Raw genomic sequence first — 20,377 nt, 5'->3', positions numbered from 1 at the left:
AATTTTAATTAAACACTTATTTTTTTATTCGTTGATAAAATTATTTACATAACGAAACTTGGAAGAAACATGGCGCTTAAAAAGCTAAGCATGCGCATACTAGCACAACGGTACTCCTTATGACCGGCTGACTGACGGACCCACCGGATCGAAGCACCACATGAACAAGTTTTCCTGTGTAGTATCAATCTAGTAAGAAGTACTCCTACATGAATTTGTGGGTGCGTAATATCAATCTATTCCATCCGTTTCACAATGTAAGACTTTCTAGCATTGCCCACAGCCACATACATATAAATATTAATGAATCTAGACATATGTATGTGTTTAGATTTATTAACATTTAAATGAATGTAGACAATGCTAGAAAGTCTTACATTGTGAAACGGAGGAAGTAGTACGTAAACAAAATGTAAAATGTTTGTTCAGATGCATGAACTTCTTTGGTGCCTATGAACCAAGACAGAAGAAATTAGGATATATCGTAACTGATCTTGCTAGGTTTAACATAAATTAGGATACCACATAGGGCCACTCTAGGATAAATCTGCACGAGCTGTTTACTGAAAGAACACGACATTATTGTTGAAGTATTTTGCAAATTCAAAGTACAAAAAATATAAATATGAGTCATTCTCAAAAAGAAACGACAAAACACAACGTTAGGGGGAAGTGAACACTATTTTAAATTTTTATACTAGTATACTAAGTAGTAGTAGTAGTAATCAGTAATGTTGAGTATCATGTGCTATTTGGCTTTGATTCAATCCGTACGCACGAGTGTTTAACAAGTTTTTTTACCGGTACTAGGTACTCCTACTTTGGTTTGCGACAGCTAGCCAAAATTTTTATACAAGCACAATTTATTTGTTCATTTCGCGTAACACTGTTTTAGCAAGTTGGTGTTACTGCTATGCATTGTGTTGTGTGTGGACATGTGCAGCTGTGCTTGTCGTATTTGCCGGGTTACTTCGATTGCATACACAGCGACCCACAGTATGATTAATTTGGAGTCCACGAGAGGAGCAACTAAGCAAGTAGACAACTAGTGTCCCACACTGATCTCATTTGTGGCTCTCCTAATCTCGCTGTACAAACAAGACATGGACAGCTCCTTTCCGTTTGCCCACAGACAGTACACACGATCGAGTCCTCGATCATCCCGTTACAAAAATGAGAGCACGTGGATTCGGACACGTACAGGCGTCGACGTCGTCGATGCAACAAAAACTGGTAATATATTTAATTTTAACTTTGGTAGAATGGTAGTAGTGATCGTAATAATTTACATCAAGTTCCATGTACTTATATCAGTCATACGTCCATGCAATGTACACGTACGTGCACTGTATACTACGTCGACACGAGAGACCCCTTTCACTAGCTAAGTAGTGCGCCATGCACAGCGTCGTCCATTCCATCTCACGACAAAGTTACCCATCGTCCGTTCCAAAACTTCACCTGTGTGCGCCTTCTACGCCATCAGCGACGCGAGAACTGCGGCGGCGACGCCGTGATCATCATGTGGCGGCCGCGGGCGAGCCGCTGGAGCGCGAGGAGGCGGCGGGCGAGCGCGGCGGCCTCGGCGCGGAGGCGCGCGTTCTGGCACCGCGCGGCGAGGCCGTGGCGCGCCACGGCGTGCAGCCTGGCCGCCAGCTCCCGGTTCTCGGCGCGGAGGCGGGCGCTCTCCCCACGCAGCTCCTCCAGCCGCTGCTGCTTCCGCGCCCGCGACCGCCGCGCCGACAGCCGGTTCGACACCTTCCGCCGCTGCCGCCTCCGCTCCTCCTCCTCCTCCACCTCACCGTTCTCCTCCTCCGCCGCCGCCGCGTTGTCATCAAGCGACGACGACGGCGAGGGCGACGCGGACGACGCCATCAGCTGCTCCAAGGTAGGGCACGTGTCAGCCGCCCACGGCGTGAACCCGAACCCGGACGTCATCGCGTCCAGGTCAAAGTCAAGCGCCTCCTGCACTGACAGCATTTTTCTCACTCTCCCAAGTCCCAACACACAAAAAAGAAGGACCTATCCGCAATTTCAGAAAACTAGAGGGGGGAAGTAGAGAATCGGGGAAAAGGGAGGAACGATGAGGAAATGGCTGGTATTTATAGGCAGACCACCCGAGACCATACCCCGACACTCGAGCAGTGGGCCCCACCCACTTCGCGGGCCCAACGGTTACGTGGGGTTTCTTCTTCTTCGTGAGAGTTAAAATTTCCCCCCGTAACTTTTAAAAACTAACTTTAAAGCTGTGGCACCGAGAGAGAGATTCTACCCCTCGCTTACAAGTATATCCGTATCTACGCGCGCAAACGATCCGACGGTTGGAAACACTCCTAGTGGCGAGATCGGACGGTGGAGATGGGCGTCCGCGTTAGATGACGACGTCGCGGTCGCGCTGCTTTTGTGGGTGCCCCGGTTGGTGCGACGTGGGCGTGGGCCCCACCTCGTCGTCGTTCGTCTTTAGCTTAATCGCGAAGTAAATGGCCGCCGCGCGATGCACCGGATCGATGGCTCGCGGACGCTGCGCACGTGTCAGGCGCGTGCGCCACAAGCCCAGCCCGGATCTGACGCGCGGGACCCTCCAGCCGTCCTACGTGTCGCCGTTGGTGGTGGCGGATGCCGCCACCTGGCATGCACGGCATATGTTATTGTCGTATCCGCGGCGGGCACGAATCACGATGCACACACATGCACGCGATGGAATTTTTTAGCTGTCAAATGTCTGAACACATATATAAAGTATTAAATGTAGAAAAAAACAATTATACAGGTCGCTAGAAAATTACGAGACGAATTTTTTAAGGGCTTTTCACTTTGATGTCATTTTCAACCCGATTTTGCTATATCTCACTCGAAAGATTTTTTCTTATCTCTCACTCGATTTTCTCACTCAAATTTACAGTGCATTTTCTTGTAAGTTACAGTGTAATTTATGAAACTTACACTGTAACTTTTGTAAGTTACACTGTAATTTTTGAATCTTCGCATGTAAATTTTAAATTTTGTATTGGATTTGGTCTTTTTCTTGAGGTTATGGTAATTTAGTGTCCATTATGGTGTTTCTTAATTGCTTTTTGCTTTTTATTATATCTATCGGATTTTAATCCAAAGATTAAAAATCTGTGTGATACGATCATAAAAATCTTTCGAAAGATGTATAGGTACTCCCTTTTCAACCTTACCAAATTTTGGTAAAGTTGTCAAAAAAAAACGATTTTGCTATATCTCACTCGAAAGATTTTTTCTTATCTCTCACTCGATTTTCTCACTCAAATTTACAGTGCATTTTCTTGTAAGTTACAGTGTAATTTATGAAACTTACACTGTAACTTTTGTAAGTTACACTGTAATTTTTGAATCTTCACATGTAAATTTTAAATTTTTTATTGGATTTGGTCTTTTTCTTGAGGATATGGTAATTTAATGTTCATTATGGTGTTTCTTAATTGCTTTTTGCTTTTTATTATATCTATCGGATTTTAATATAAATATTAAAAATCTGTGTGGTACGATTATAAAAATCTTTCGAAAGATGTATAGGTACTCCCAAAAAAAAAGTGGTTACATTTAGTTTGCTACCAAAATTTGGTAACTATATAAGAAATCCTGCCAAAATTTTGACAAGTTTGTTAAAATTAGGTTTTTTTTTTATCAAAGTGAACAGGCCCTAAGTCTAATTGCGTCATGATTTGACAATGTTGTGCTACAGTAAACATTTGCTAATGATAGATTAATTAGGCTTAATAAATTTAGTTTTATAAGGGAATATGTTATTTGTTTTGTTATTAGACTACACTTAATACTTTAAATATATATCGGTATATCCAATATGATATGAAGGGGTAAAATTATTTTCCCAACTAAACATGTCCTAGCTAGAGGAGAGGAGAGGCAACTGCATCTCACATGGAAAAAAACGTGACAGCGGCGAGCTCAAAGCGTGGGTGACACGTGTTTAGGTGGGTAATGTAGTTGTGTTACACGTATACGTGCCAAGTGATGACGGTGATCTGTGCCTAACTTTAACTGTACGAGAGTGATCATCAGGTACGTGGGCAAGCTGCATGCAAACATATGGTTGGTTATCGTTTGATAGTTGCTACAGAGAAATTAAGTAATTAACTGTGTGTTCATGTGATTAGTTGCACTTTCAAGAGTGTCCCCTTCGGTTGCTAATCGATCGAGATTAAAGCAAGTATCGTGACAGATCGAGTTTCGGCGATGAGTGCGATCGATCAGTCGAGCTAACAACTGGAGTACATGAATCTACTACCAGGATCGAGCATGTTCTGCCAGCACGTGTGTCGCACATGGTATATACTCCGGACTTGGGATTCACTACCGTAGCATGTAATACGGCAAAGAGCTAAAATATACAGAAATGCTACAAAACGGTATACAAGTTTTAACGGAATGGCTAATATCATAATAATATTATCATGATGATACCAGATATAATCTTGTATCATGCCTAGTAGGCTAGTACTAAAGGTACCAAATCCGATACCGAAATACTATAACGACGTCTGTGTAGTACTTATAGTACCTAGATATCAGATTTAATACCTATAGAGTATCATGTTTGATATCGAAGGTATCAGATTCGATACCTACGGTATCATACTGACGTCAGCATGGTACATAGATATCAGATCTGATACCAACAGGGTATCATATATCTCTATTATTAGAGGTACTAGAACTAATACATACAAGAGTATCGTGCTGATGTTAGTTATTCTTACATATCTACAATATATCGTACTAGGGAAACAATCGTTTGATATGTCATGAATGGTTTGGATAAACTGTACAATAAAAGAGCTACAATTAATCAAATTTGTCTTAAAAATTAAAACAAGTGATGTCATACTGTATAGTCACAGTAAAGTGCTACTATATATTCACTGAAGTTGTTCACTGTTCTACTCACATCAATAGTGGCTCTTACTGCAGAGGAACCGGAACTCCCACCGTCCCAAATACAAGGGTATATATTTGCCTTGTCGTAAATTTAAGCTAAATTTCTATATATAAAAGAATATTTACAATATCAAATGAGCATCTTAGATTCATAAGTTTTTTTAGTTTTCATTTTTTATCAATGTCGTTGACGTTAATACACTCTTCCCTGTAAAATTTAGTCAAACTTATGAATTAACCTAAAATCTGTTATATTGGTTCTAACAATGATTAATCTATATTGCACTTACATGTATGACCCGTATGCCTCGTCGTATGCATTGCGCCTACAAGCAAACAGATCGATCAACTCAAGGATGTTGTTAATTATTTTGCTGCTGGCCGGCGACTAAATAGCAATTCTCTAGTACAAAGAAAAGAGTATCTATCCAGGACTAAGTGAGTGACCATGTTATGGGCAACTGATGAGCTGCATCCCATCACCGTCTACAATGCATACCACTACCTTAACAAGGATTGACATATACCATCATCGATCGACAAATTAAGTACATCATGGGCTCCATGACGACAGCTAACTAAAGGACAATGTCACTCTAAATATCCAGTTCAACAACACTACCGGAGCTATATAGTTGTAGTGCTTGCATGCATCAGAACAAACTAAACTCTGCCTTTTTTCTAAGCTTTGGATTGCATTATTAGTGATTATGGAAAAACCTTTACTTTTGCTACTACTGTTTCTGCCTGATGATGAACTCGTTTTTTTGTCTTTCCCTCCCAACAAGTACACCGGCCGGTTTACCGGTCATGTCGACGAAACCACAAATTGATAAGCCGTAGGGACACCTGGCCTAATTTGTTGCACTAATCTGCTTTTATGGTCGATTAGCAGCTTGACACCTAGACGTATTACTTATTTGACCAATGCAATTAAGGGGTAGGTTTAAGTGCTACTCCCTCCCTCTGATTCTATATTAATTGACGTTTTGAATAAGGTTGAGGTTAAACTTTTATAACTTTCACCATCAATAACTTTAAAAATATTTAGTTTAAAGAAACTAGATTTGTTTTTTAAAACACTATAATAAAAGTAAACATGCATTTATTTATTGTATATATTATAATAGAAAAATAAGGTTAAAGGTATATCTTGTAGAGTGTGTCGTTGATCGGAGGGAGTATATAGTACTAGTACTAGTGGTCTAAAAGAATGTTACTTCAGTAGTGTAGCAAAGGAAACATCCAGAAAGGACTGATGAAGTGATGAGCTAAAGTGAGTAATTTAATTAGACAAAAAGGCACCACAATTTATTTGTGCTATGGTTTCTGCACTTTGGGATTGTGCTTGTGAGTCTTTAATATTTGACAGGATTGGCTGTCATTTACTTTTAGTTAGTCCTCCACAGGTAATGGCGCCTATCAGCATGATTTGATTAGAAAAGGAACGATTGAGGTGAAAAGAGAAACAGCCACTATTCGAAGAAGAAGAAGAAGAAGAAGAAACAACTACTCCTACTTGTCTCAAGGGAATCCAATAAATGCATAAAAATTGTGGTATCCTTCTCTCCAAGAAAGGAGAGAATATAGTCCGCGTTAAACTCACTAACATCCCTATGCAACACGAGATATAGCAAACACCTTTTGTTGAAAAAAAGAACAAGTTGCATTGTATACCACCAAAAGGTTATTTGTATGTCCATTTTACACATCTTTGCCAATCGATCGGACCTCATATAAAGGCAGATGAAGTTTGAACCTTATCGGTCGTCCATATTCCCTAATAAACCAAAATGGTTCATTAGAGAATAAAAATTAATTTATAGGTAAAACGTTTTTGTTCGTAGTGATTTAAAAGCCAACGCTAAAAAAATTATGTCAAAAATATCTTGAAAAATTAAATTTAAAATTAAGTTAGAAAAATTCAAATTTTGATTTTTCCTTTGGTTTATTAGACCAACCAATGGGACTCTTAGAAGTGCACGGACCCTCTGTCTGGAAAAATATGATGTAAATGGTGATGAAAGAGTATAATAACATTGACAGAACATGGATTTATCTGTCAAAGAAATTAATCTGAACTCGTTAGGCAATACAAATTCCGATGTGCAGTTTCTTTCTCCTTTTTCCAATTTCTTTTTCAGAATTTTTTTCCCTCATCCTCTAATAAAATAAATTAGACCAGATTTTTTTTAACAGTGTAGACCTCGATTTTTCAATAATTTTTTATTTTCTATGCCAATGCACCCGGCCGGATTGCACTGGATATTTGCCCAACTGATGCTACTCCTTCACTCTGCTTCCACCCTGTTTCTGTGGTCATAATCAACATATTATCTTCAAAAGACACCGCAATAAAGCACTCCAACCATGCGTCCTAATCACTCTCAACACTTGGTTCATCATCTTATCTAAAGCACACCATTTTTTTATCCTGCAATTTTTGGTGGCATCCGAGTTGACCCCCCTCTGCACTGTTCTAGGAATCACCATTTCACCAGCGACGACCACTCTTTAATTCGCGGATAAGAAACGCAGCAGTGCCAACACAAAAACGACATGTGTGATCGATCGATCGAAATTCCACAGCTACAGTTTGCTAGAGCCTCCTTTTTCTGAAGAAGCTCTAGTGACCAAACACTTAACCAAACCTGCAGCTGCCCAAGAACCAAAAGCAAACTTTCGCATAAAGCCAGGATTCAGATGGATATATGAACATATGCATATGGTAAGCGTACACATGGGGTGTTCTTCTCGGACAGGCAGGAAAAAAAATTGCTTTGGACCAGGCTCTAAAGCTGCGGTTTCTACATGTAATGTTCGGATAGGTAGGCCACGGCGAGGCTTTTTGCTTGATTAGAACCATCACGGCAAAGCAAAGATTTGGGAGACGATTGCATACACAGCGATCTCACCTTTAGTTTTTAAGGTTTTGCTTTTTTTTTTCTTCTCTCTCTCTCTTCACCTTTGCTAGCTGCAGCTGCTTTCGCTGCTGTTTTAGCTTGGCTTTCTCTCAGCCTGTCACCGATCGATCAGTAGCCGATCAGTCGATCGAGTGATAAGGCCACAGCGTGGTGGTGCTCGTAGAAAGGCGAGCTGATGAGTGTGAGGTAGCTTAGCTTAGCTAAGCTTATAGCTGATGCGGCTAAGCGAAGCGTATCACGGCAATGGATCGCGGCGGCGACGTGTGGCGGCGCCCGTGTCAACCTCATCGCGTCGCCACCGGCCGCCGCTCGCCGGGGAAGACGATGAGAGGCACTGAACAAGTGTGATTTTCGCACTGTCTGATGCTAGTCGTTCAGAAAAAAAGAAAATGTACAGATATCCAAAAAGGACGGATTAGTGGAGTGTAAAGTAAAACCGGAGTATCGGAGTGCTACGTACGGGCCGGGGAAGATAAGTCCTGTTCACCTTTTCTTTTTTTGCTAATCGAGTTCACTTGGAGTAGTGTGTGATTTGGTGATAAGGCAATGCCTTTTTTTCCCAGCTTTAACATATAAGCTTCCGGAGCCATCGTTTGGCTTATTCGCGGAATAAGCAAAACGGTATATTTGCAAACGAAAAATAATTTCTGAATAAAACATTTATATACGTGTTGTTAGCGACTTACAAGTAAAGGTTGAAAAATAAATTTCGATGAAAAAACCTCAAAATCAGATTTAAATTTAAAGTTGAAAATTTAAATTTTGGCTGATAAGTATAAGGGAAAAGACAGTCCTTTCGTCGGTGAGAGTACTGTGCCGGGGTGTGTCCATCTGGGTGTTTCTGGTTTTTGAGAGGGAAAATTCAGGCCTGAAAATATCTCAAAACGGATGGCCTAGAGCCCTGGAGTGCACTGGACTGAAGCCTGGGCCATGGGGAAAATGGTCCATTTGCTTTGTTTGCCTTGCCCGTGTCCCCCAGCTGAAAAGAGGTGAAAAACACGGTGAAAACTTGGCCCATCTGCTACAAATTGGGGCCTGGCTTTATGTGCAAACCTTTGCTTCTGGTATTCGCCTGTCCTTCTTCGCTTCCCTTGTGCAAGTAGTTGTGGCCTCTTTTCCTGCAACCGCAAAGAAAGAACCTGTCGCCTTTTCTGAATGTTTTTCGTGTGCCCGCGTATGGCACTGTACACACCGAGTGGTAAAAAGCAGACAGAGGTTTGCATTTCACACTGTTGGGATCTTGTATGATGTTAAACCACCAGCACGGTTTTAGGAGGGTGTTTTTTCAGTTTGAAGCTACGACTGATAAGCTATTAGGAAAATGAACGAGGAACCCAAATAGTTTAGTAAAACTTTTATATTGTTGTTAGTAGCGGTTCGAAAGCTAATGCTGGAAAATATGTTATGACGAGAAAAGAAAACAACTCTAAAATTAATTTTTAAAATTAAAATTTTGGTTGTAGGCTTGTAGCTGATAAGCTAGTGGACGATGAGAGGAGTTTCTGACTGCCAAGATATCAGATATGAACTGCCAGGAAATCCATTGCACAACAGAGCACTGCAATAGAAGTATAGAACGCTGGAAGTGCGCAAACGGTTAATGAAGAAACATTGCTAGTAAAGAGAGCATACGAGCAAGCAGAAAGCAATAAACATGTGCCGTTTCGTTGCAAAATTGCTGAAGTATCTTAAAAAAGAAATTGCTGAAGGTAGCAGAGACAGACAATACAAGTTATTCACGTCTTCAGAGAACAACTGTTACCAGAAGTTTGCATCTCTAGCCAATTGGACATTTGGACTTCTCTGTGACAAACTGGTTTTGTAATGTGGTCCGGCAATAGCTTAGTTTAGCCCTATGAAATGCACAATTTGTACATGATAAACATGGTGCAGATGACATCGTTGGGCAAGTCTTCTTGAAGACTTGAACCTCATATTGCGGCCATTCCAATTACTAAAGTGTAAAACTGGATATGTCAGATTTTGCAGAGAAAACAAGAAAAGGCATTTGTATGACTTTGGTAAGACAAACACACAAACACTGAAAATTGTATAAAACGGCCTCCGCCAACCACAAATCCACAATGGATAATGAAAAGTTACTTTCCTCCTCTTTCTGACCTTTCAGTCCATATGTCCAAAAGGAATTAAAAGGAACTGAATCTACCACGGTGTCAAAAACCACTTGAGAATTATTACTGCCAGCTGAACCTAATACCAAGATGCATCACATGGGGATAGGATGAACTAAGCTCTGGTATACTAGTCTTATCTTTTGGACCAAGAACAAAGAATAAAGGTCACTACAGAGCACTGATTGTGAGATCTCATCAATAGATAATATACACTAGGTATGACCTGCTAAAATTTTTATGATACTCAAGATGGATAGCAAATTGCTAATTCTTTACTCAGGACTAGTCTAAACTGGTTCAGAACAATAAACCGAAACTTTAGATACTTGATACTTCACATGAGAAAGTTGAGTTCAGCTGGACAATACAAGGCTAAAAAAGATGCTGCAACATAACAAACAATTTGGTGGAAGTAGAATTTTGGTAACAAGAACGAAATACATAACTACGCAAATTGGTGGAGCAACCGGATCACCAGAAAGCTTAGTAATGGGCATAATCAATCTTAAACTGATAAAAATTGCCTGATGATATCAGCGATGTAACAATGACACTAGTTCATTCAAAATGCAAATCACATCTCCTTTATCAATAAATCCCGTGTATACATTTCCCCAAGGGCACAACAAATCAACAATCCCGGCACAGCAATTTTGAATAACAATCTAAACACATGACACTATAAAAGTTCCCGTGTATACACTTCCCCAAGGGCACAACAAATCAACAATCCCGGCACAGCAGTTTTGAATAACAATCTCAAACACAACACGAAATCATTTACGTCATTTCAGCTCTTCTTTTCTAGATGAATTTACAGTTTCAGTATAAATTTTCCTACAAGTCATGTACCAACAATGCAATCCAAATACACCCGTGTTGATCTTGAACACATCATCAAGCTGTTACCAGGAGCCGAGTGCCATTCAAAACATGCAAACAAAGTGTAATGCATATTGTGGCGATAACCATAGACTTATCAGTCATGTATTGCATCGCGCGCAGTCCGCTATCCATCACTGTGTTGCCACCCTTCTTCGCCCCAGCGTGCATTTTCCACAGTGCGAACTCAAGGAACGACCTCACTGTCTCAAATGTAACTCTACCAGTAACATCAAGCACAAACTTCCTGTTGCTTGGAACTGCCAATGTGCTCGACACTGTCTCGACCCACCCTTCCCCAGCACCATTGCTGCCACTGCCAACCGATTTATAATTGGCATTGGACATAACATGGTGAGTGGCCTTCACCATAGTCTCCACTGCCCCGTTGCATACCGAAACAAGCAATTCTTTAACCTTAGCATCATGGCTTGCATTGGTAAGGCCTTGGAATAGCTGATCATAGGTATTGATGTGGATTGTCTTGTCAACGAACACCCCCACGGCTGTGCTCACGAACACCTCAACCCAATTACTAATCGCCTTCTGGCCCTTTCCAGTGGCAATCAAGTTGACCCACTTCATCGGCGAGGAGGTCTCCCCGGGAGTCGAAGAGGCGGAGTAGATAGCAGCTACGAGATGGCGGGCGAAGCTCCCGGCGATGGCAGCCGCAAGGCGCTCCCCGGACTCCGAGAAGAGCCTGTCGACGAGGCGATCGGAGAGGGCCACGCCACCGCCGGAGCCGGGCCCGGAGTCGGATCCGACTCCGCGGAGTATCCCGGCGGTGATGGCCTCCGAGATCGCGGAGACGGTCGCGGAGACCTCGGGGGACGCGGCGAGCTTGGCCAGCTGCGTGACGCTGCGGGGGAGCTCGTCCGAGCCGGAGCGGACGAAGTCGGAGAGGTCGGAGGCCACCAGGGCCGCCGCGTCGGCGGAGGCCGCGGCGGCGTCGAGGAAGGCCGCGACCGCGCCGGCCAGCCGCGCGAGGCGGCGGCGGCGGGCCGCCACGGCCGGGTGGTGGTAGATCTTGTACGCCCCGAACACCGCCGCCGCCCCGCCCGCCGCGAGGAGGATCCAGCGCCGGCGGCGGTGGGAGAAGGCCACGAGGCGGCTGTCCATGGCGGCGGCGGCTCGCCGGAGCTAGGGTTTCGGATTGGTTCGTGTGGTGCGGTGCGCGTACCGTGCCGGTCTCCCTCTCTCTGTTTTTTTTTCTTTTTTTTTTGGCCCTTTTTTTTTCCCTTCGCGTGTTTTTCGTGGGGACTCCGGCGAGCGACCGGCGGATAATGGCGATGGGGAATTGTGGGGCCTACACGGAGTTGGTTGAGTTTGTGGTCCGCACGAAGAAATCTCGCGTAATCCGAACGGGATTTGTAGCCCACGTGAGGCCTATATTAAAACAGGCCGGAACTGGATCATAGCCCACGTGCGTACCAAATTAAGATGGGCTGATTGTAGCATACGTGCGGTCTGTGTTTAGTAGGCCCGGAAAGGTATAGTCGGCTACGTGCGGCCTATCCTAAGATGGGCCGGAAGTTGAATGCAGCCCATGTTTGTTGGGTCTAAACGGTGTTGTAGGCTGTAGCACACATGTTTATTGGGTCTGAACCGTCGATTGTACCATACTTAGTTCACTTTCAATCCCTTATCTCGAGTTTTAATCACATCCCTGAATCGCAATACTAGATACGTGTTCCTCGACTTGCAAAACCAAAGCACCTTAGGGTCCTTAGGTCCTAAAACAGTATTGTGTTCGGTTTTCGCTGACATGAAGAATCTATTATATTATTAAAGAAATAGAAAAAAGAGCCTCCACGTTCGCTCTCATGGCCTAGAAATTCTCACATTAATCGGAGAAAAAGAAAAGGCAGAGTGCATATAGAAATACAATTTAGAAATAGTTGAAATTCGTAATTAAAAAATAAGGAATATTAGAAGAGGAGACTAGAGTCCATATAGAAATACAATTTAGAAATAGTTGAAATTCGGAATTAAAAAAAAGGAATACTAGAAGTAGAGTATATAGTCCATATAGAAATACAATTAGAAAATAACTGAAATTTGAAATTAAAAATAAGGGATATTAGAAGTAGAGTATAGAGTCCATATATAAATACAATTAGGAAATAATAGAAATTTAAAATTAAAAATAAGGAATATTTGAAGTAGATTATAGATTCCATATAGAAATACAATTAAGAAAAAAAATTCGAAATTAAAAAATAAGGAATATTGGAAGTAGAGTATAGAGTCCATATTGGAATTTAAAACTAACTAAAATTTGGAATAAACATAATAAAATTAAAAGTAGAGTTTAGAGTCCGTATAAAAATATAATTTACAAATAACTAAAATTCAAAATTAAGAAAAACATGGGAATAAGAGTTTAAAGTCAATATAGGAATACAATTTAGAAGTAACTGAAATTCGAAATTAAAAATTAAAGAATATTGAAAGATGAGTAGAGCCCACGTTGAAATACAATTAGAAATAATAAAAATTCAAAAATAAAAATAAATAATATTGGAAGAAGAGCATAGAGTCTATATAGAAATACAATTTACAGAAAATTCGGAATTAAAAAAATATATTAAAAGACGAGTCTAGAGTCCATATAGGAATATATATAATTTAAAAATAACTAAAATTTGATATTAAAAATAATTAATAACTAACACGTATATAAAATATAATATGAATATTGCACATTAGTAGTTTTGTAAAGTTATTGCAAAATTTAAAATTATATTGTCATTTTAATATATTTGAATAATATAATGAGAAAACATATATGCTATTATATGAGATAAAATATAATGATGCTAGCCGCGCAATCTGCGCGGGTCACCATGCTAGTTGACTATGATCAGGTTAGCTGAGTCAGTGTGGGGTCTATGTGGGACCCACATGTCAGAGACCTAGTCTTATTACTCCTCTCTCCCTCTCTCCCCTGTCTTGCCCCATCTCTCTATCTCTCTCAACTTGTAGGGCGACGTGGAGGTGTAGGGCAATGTTGCAAATACCGAGGCTGCGGATTTGGTGCGGGGATTAATTAATTTGTCACGTTAGTCAAAACCGGATACTATATTGCCCCTATACTGCTCCTGGACCTCAGACACACCAGTTTACAAGTTGAGAGACACATCAGTTCGAATGATTTTAAGGTGGACATAAAGTGAACCTATTCCTAGCATACTTGAGGACTACATTCAGTGGGCTAGACGCGATTAAAACATATGTGGCGGTCCAATTAGGGCGCCTTTGGAATGGAGAGTTGTTTTATAAACTAGAAATGCGAGCGCGGCGCCACGCCGCGCACGCTAACACTTGCGTAGGTAGAAGTGTACGTAATCAAGTTCAGTTAGACCTTACGCTATGGTATATTATATGTATATTAATTTGATTGAACAACACAGTATGATATGGGGCTTTTTTGTTTAACAGAAATTGGGAAAGATTTTTTTTATGAAGTAAGGGCAGGTGAAAATGGGGCAGTTTGAAAAAGCAAATGGTAACATGTGATGTAAGGACAACAGAGATTGGTCAAAAAAGCAGAGTTTAGTTGTAAATGGGTTTGATAACGAGAACCAATAGGTTTATTATGCAGAACGTATATTAAATAAAATTGCAACGAGTAATTAATATTTGTCTAATGGTTTGTGCATTTATCCATGATGCTAATAGAGACAAACTTAGAGCCAACCTAAGGTTCAGCTCAGCCTGTGAAGAGTACAATTCACCAGCCTATGTACGTGTTGAAAAGTTATTTTATCGGTGGGCTATTAGTTCTGGGCTTTACGCTTAAGTTAACTTTGCCTTTCCGGGTTTAGATACGTATGTCAATGAGTGGAGATGATATAATGAAGAGGAAGGTGTGTTTCGTGTGGAATTAGCCGAGTAGATATCTAAAATTCTTCACTAAACAGTTGCAAGGGCAGGTAGCATGTCTGTAAAACAGAGAATGCAACACTTGGCGAGCATGCAAATTGTTTACATGGATTAAAAAAACGCACAGTTAAAATGGTTAGTGTACAGGTTGCAAGTAAACAGAGTCGGCTTATACGGATGCATTTTATTTGTTCATAGTATAAGTTGTTTATCATATAATCAACAACATACTTATTAATGCCTAATTTGCTTGCATAAAAAGAGGATTTGATGCAGAAAATATGCTTCCTTAGCTGGGAGATGAGTCTTCTTGTAAACTTTGACACTCTCCACCGGCTTCTGTGGCCCACCAAGATTATATAAATAGTGAATAGTGTACTGTTACCGTCATAATTCATGCTACATGTATGACGTGTGTCTCATGAAACATGGAGAGGCCCGGTACGTGTCAGTGAATTGTTTACGACCCTATAGCCTCGTTGCAGTTGCTTATATATATGACCGTGTTTAGTTCCAAAATATTACTACTGCTACTACTATTGAAGTAGTATCAATAGCTAAAGCAGTAGTGAACTCTGTAGCGTTCTATATCCATATAGACGACGACTACTACTGCTACTACTATCGAAGTAGTATCAATGTATCGCCTCCGGAAAAAAGAGGGTTGCTGCCATTTCTTTGGTTTCTTCTCCCCCTGATCCCCTCCTCCGGAGAATCTTCTGATTTAGTATAACAAGTTAATTACAAGGCAATGAAATAGAGTTAATTCCCTGTTAGCAATATCTTACCCGAGGCGACAATTCACCTGGTAGGTAAAATAGGGACTAAAGATCAATCAAATAGAAGTCTTGTTCAAGCTTTTAAACAACCTTTAATAAGGCCAGTCCCTTAAAAACGGAAATGAAACAGACATGTGAAACAATGAGGATGCAAAGGAGCCATTTCAACAAAGGTACACCAATGAGCTCCTTCCACTTCAACAAAGCAAAAAAAAAAAAGGAATCTTTCAGATAGCAAAGAAACAAAAAAAAACTCCTTGGAGGAGGATCACAACATGAACTGGATCAGTAGTTCATCCATTTTTTTGTAGGAAGTAAACAAATTCAGCTAGAGCATACAACATAGTTCTGAATTTTCTTACACGTCGTACTATATTATCCCCAAAATTAAGCATAGTAAGCACGTACTAAACACATCTATACAGTAGGTAGGCTCGGGTTAAAGATGTACCAGTGGATAGCAAACATTCTATATATGCTACAGAGCTCGCCTATGTCACTCTTTCATCCTCTTCTTGTCAAACATTTGTAGGCTAAAAAATAAACAAAAAAAACACTGCATTATTGTTACGTCTAATATAGACGAATCTTTGGATCACCTCTAGATCGAACAATTATTTAGGCACACCATGGATAACAATCATTTAGGCAGAACTCATAGAAGTTTTTTAAAAAATGTAACTCTTCAAATTTTGTATATCATGTTAAGTGCCTCTTGAGAAAAATAAAAGATAGAGCCTAAATACCTGCAGTGAAAGTAAATAGTACTGCATTGTTTTGCATTACTATCAGATGCATGATAATACGTTATGTATATGTGTCTTAGTTTGGCCATGTGACCTAAATGACCCTCGTTTAGCCTATCTTCTAAAAATAAGCAAATCTTATACCCTACAGTTTTGTAAGTAGTGGAATTAGAATACATCGCAATATAGTCATATAGTTTACTTCAGCATCTAATTAATGGATGGCTTAATCTGGCACATACTCTGGTAAGTACAGTATTCTTCCTTGATTATATAAAGGTTGTTCCATTATGCAAGAAAGGAAGCAAAACAAATAAATACATAGACTTGCAATTCCTAAATATAGTTGAAGCAGAGTATGCACAACCAAGGCAAACAATTGAACACTACTATTGCTATTGCTCCATTGTCAACCAATTTGTCCAGAACATTTCACAGCCAGACACACAAAAGGCAAACCAGTTTGATAGTATATCCCTGCATGCTTTTGCTCACCTTCTGTTTTGGGAACCAGACCTTGATCTTCTGCTTGGGCTCGATGTTGGCGAGGATGGATAACTCGCAGAGTAACTGCTGGCGGCGAGAGAATCTGGGCTTGGGGCACTCGGCGTACACCCGCTCCAGCGCCTCCACCTGACCCGGCGTGTAGTGCACGTACTTGCCGGAGTCCATCCCGGCCTTGTCGTACCCGCTGCCGTCACTGCCGCTGCCGCTCCGCATCGGGCATCGCCACCGCTGCCGCCATCCTCCACTCCGGCCACCACCACCACCAAAGTTTCCCCCTTCGCCACCTTCAACACAACAACAACCTGAGAGATTTCGAGCAAAAGTGAAATCATCCGGAGAGGATGAGGAGAAAAAATAACCTGACATGTGAGAGGGGGAAACGAAAGAAAGAAAGAAGAAAGAGAAGGAAGGGAGAAATCGATAGATGGTTGTGCGATTGCAAGCTTGCTTCCTCCTCTCCTCTCCGTCAGGGGATGCGTCGACCTCGGCGGCGACGGTCATGGTGTTCCACGTAGAGAGGAGAGGTCGAGAGTTGAGAGGGGAACGGTTGGGAAGCTGCGGAGGAGAGGACGGAGAGGCAACGCGGCGACGGGGGAAGACGTACGGCAGTCCTGCGCAGGCGGCCGGTCCGACGCCGCCATGAGGGAAGGGCATCGGCGGCAGACGCGCAGCCGGCTCTGCCGCCAACGTAGGTACCCTCGCCACTGCCGCCACAAGGGAAGGGAGGGGGCACGACGGCGGATCCGCCGGCGTCGGGCGCCGGATCTGCCCTCCCCCCGCCACCACCGCCGCCGCCGGCCTAAGTGGAGGGAGAACAAGGAGGGAAGGAGAACCGGTGGCGGATTCAGCGGGCGTCCCTCCACCCGCCGCCGCCGTCACCACAAGTGGATGGAGAAGGAGGAGGGGAGCACCGGCGGCAGCTCGGGCGGGTGCCGCCTCCTCCCTCCCCCCGTGGACGCAACCACAAGGTCGAGGAGGCCATCATGGTAGAGGAGGGCAGCACAGGAGGCATGGTGGAGGGCGGCAATGTTGTCGTCCCCTTGCTCCGTCGTCTTTGTAAACGCCGGCGCCGTCCTTGCCCCCGGCCGGGAGGAGGAGGCCGCATGGATTGGCCGGGGATGGGGATGGCGGATTGGCCGGGAGGAGGATTGGGCAGAGAGATGTTGCGTGTTGGGGATGGGTTGGCAGCAGAGAAAGAGGAGGGATTGGATTAGGATCTGTTTTTTTAGAATGCCCTCGTACTTTTTGGGATTACAGCGCTGTCCCTAAAATCCGAATTTTCTCTTCTTCACATTGTATTTCATATAAAGGTAAGGCTTTTTTAGTAAAAATTAGAATAAGGATGAATCTCCAGGAGGACTGCTTCGTTGTTTCCTAGAGGATTGAGAGTTTTTTTGAAAAAACGCATAGAGCATACGTGCCCTGCATGCACGGCATAAACATCCAACACCCGGTTGATGGTACCGGACACAAGGCAAAGCTTAGTAATCTTTGAACAGTACACTAACCGAAAACTGCTTATTAGCAGTCAAGCTAATCTGCATGAGGAGCCCAAAACAGTAAAAGACAACGTCTAAATTAAACAAGGAGCCTAAAAATAATTCAAAAAAAAGGAGAAAAACGGTGGGGTTAGGGGAGTTATTGATTGATGATTTCAAATGATTTAAATCGTATGGAAAATTTCCTTGCTAGGTTATTTGGAATATAGGATTGAACATAGGAAAATTCATTTGGATTGCAATCCTATACTCCAATTCCATAGGGAATTTTGAATAGGAGCTCCAAACTTTTTTTTCTTCGAGAAGTCCAATGCTCTGTCTCTCTTCTCTCTCTAAAACCTATAAAAATCCTATGTTATTGTCCTTATCAGCTATCCAAACACTTTGTAAATTTCTGTCTTTTCTATGTCTGCCGGATTTATTTGACATCTCACTTCTACAAATTTTCCTATTTACGTATTTCTAAAATCCACCCCCTATGTTTCAAATGAGCCATTGGGCAGCCGACGTTTGGCTCATATTTAGATGTTGCCGTTGACTAATGATGAAGCCGAACTAGTGTACTTTGACTAATGATAGGTGCATTCCAGAATGAAGTCCACTGCTCCACTGTGCTACATAAATTTAGCTACAGTTTGGCCGTTAATTTTCTACAATTTGGCACTTAATTGGATTAGGCGTACTCAATTGGCAAGCTGCAGTCCTGCTTTCAATTCAGACGTGGCCATACCAAGCTGGTGGCGCTGTTTTTTGTTTAACGAACTGGTGTATGCTTACGTGGGGGATTTGGATAGATGAGTGCGTAACGTGACAGGTGAATTATTAAACCATACGCTAAAAGGGAAAAAAAAACTAAGTTAAGCTAACTTTTGCGTGACATATAGCAATTCCGAAAATACTATTCAGTTTCTTGCATTTGCCCCTGTTTTGCAGCAGCAAAAATAGCAATTACGACTCACGAATTCTCAACAAAAATCATATTTACAAACGCAAAATCCCAAAGTTTGAATGGCTACTAGACCTCCAGAGAAGACCATTAATGGCGATGAACACCGTCGCGAGCACGACCGGCGGGCAGCAGCTCAGGCCAAGGCCGCCACCTTCCTGTGACAGTGAGCGATCCTCCCGCCGACGCCGCCGACGCAGCTCTGGCTCCTGGGGTAGTGCATCACGCCGGCGTCGCCGAACTCCTCGCACGGCGCGTCCTCGTCGATCCGCGCCATGGAGATCCCCGACGCCATGCTCTGGCTCCTGGCCACGGCCCGCGCCTCCCGCTCCTGCTCCGCGGCGCGCCTCTGCGACGCCGCGCGGATCAGCTCCCGGAGGTCGTCGTCGGCGCCGCCGCCGAACCGCGAGTCCGACCCGAAGCTGTTGCTCCTCATCGAGGCGGCGGCGGAGGACGGCACGAACACCGGGTAGCCGAACGCGGCGTCCGCCGGCACGCAGCGCGCGCACCCCGTCATCCCCCGCACGTACATGTCCCGCGCCCTCCCCAGCGCCCTCGCCGGCGCCCTCCACAGCCAGCTCAGCCTGCTCCTCCCCCTGCTCATGGTGGTGTTTGGGTTGGGTTGGGTTGAAGACGATGGAATTTGGTTGGAGACGTGGAGCTCTCACCGGTGGAGGGTAGGGCTGCCTCTTATACAATGGCCTTGTTTATGGATGGGGAAAAAATTTGGATTTTGTGTTACATCGGATATACGGATACACATTTAAAATATTAAACGTAGTTTAATAACAAAATAAATCATAGATTCTGCCAGGTAACTGCGAGATGAATTTATTAAACCTAATTAATATGTTATTAGCAAATGTTTATTGTAACGTCACATTGTCAAATCATGACGCAATTAAGCTTAAAAGATTCGTTTCGTAATTTACACGTAAATTATGTAATTGATTTTTTTTCACATTTAATATTCTATGTATATGTCTAAACATTTAATGTGATGAGTGAAAAAATTTTTGTTTTGTGAAAACAGGGTCAAAACAACGGTGGGTGCGGAAGAAGAGAAGAGGAGACGGGACGGGAGGGGCGTCGGCGGCGGTGGGCGAAAACTGCGTAGGAAAGGGGAGAATTGAGAAAGACCTGTGTGCGCG

At 42.6% G+C, this 20,377-nt stretch overlaps 4 protein-coding genes across 4 annotated transcripts; all 4 read right to left on the bottom strand.

The window, feature by feature from the left end:
• Positions 1–1,219: 1,219 nt before the first annotated feature.
• On the bottom strand, positions 1,220–2,099 carry LOC4334255 (ocs element-binding factor 1). The gene has a single exon (XM_015774775.3). It carries the CDS (start codon positions 1,978–1,980, stop codon positions 1,483–1,485), a length of 498 nt encoding a protein of 165 aa, XP_015630261.1. The 5' UTR covers positions 1,981–2,099; the 3' UTR covers positions 1,220–1,482.
• Positions 2,100–10,543: 8,444 nt separating this feature from the next.
• On the bottom strand, positions 10,544–12,065 carry LOC4334254 (protein PHLOEM PROTEIN 2-LIKE A10). Its single transcript, XM_015772963.3, has one exon. The coding sequence runs from the start codon at positions 11,981–11,983 to the stop codon at positions 10,880–10,882; it is 1,104 nt and encodes a 367-aa protein (XP_015628449.1). The 5' UTR covers positions 11,984–12,065; the 3' UTR covers positions 10,544–10,879.
• Positions 12,066–15,760: 3,695 nt separating this feature from the next.
• LOC4334253 (uncharacterized) lies at positions 15,761–19,892 on the bottom strand. The gene is made up of 2 exons (XM_015777641.3): positions 16,770–19,892; positions 15,761–16,061 (listed from the first exon to the last, which is right to left on the bottom strand). Exon 1 carries the CDS (start codon positions 19,828–19,830, stop codon positions 19,363–19,365), a length of 468 nt encoding a protein of 155 aa, XP_015633127.2. The 5' UTR covers positions 19,831–19,892; the 3' UTR covers positions 15,761–16,061; positions 16,770–19,362.
• LOC136355612 (homeobox-leucine zipper protein HOX9-like) lies at positions 16,649–17,948 on the bottom strand. The gene is made up of 2 exons (XM_066308406.1): positions 17,386–17,948; positions 16,649–17,065 (listed from the first exon to the last, which is right to left on the bottom strand). Exons 1-2 carry the CDS (start codon positions 17,420–17,422, stop codon positions 16,707–16,709), a joined length of 396 nt encoding a protein of 131 aa, XP_066164503.1. The 5' UTR covers positions 17,423–17,948; the 3' UTR covers positions 16,649–16,706.
• Positions 19,893–20,377: the final 485 nt, after the last annotated feature.

This window comes from Oryza sativa, chromosome 3 (genome assembly GCF_034140825.1).
Source record: "Oryza sativa Japonica Group chromosome 3, ASM3414082v1".
In the NCBI taxonomy this organism is placed as follows: Eukaryota; Viridiplantae; Streptophyta; class Magnoliopsida; order Poales; family Poaceae; genus Oryza; species Oryza sativa.
This window is presented reverse-complemented; position numbering and strand designations above follow the sequence as displayed.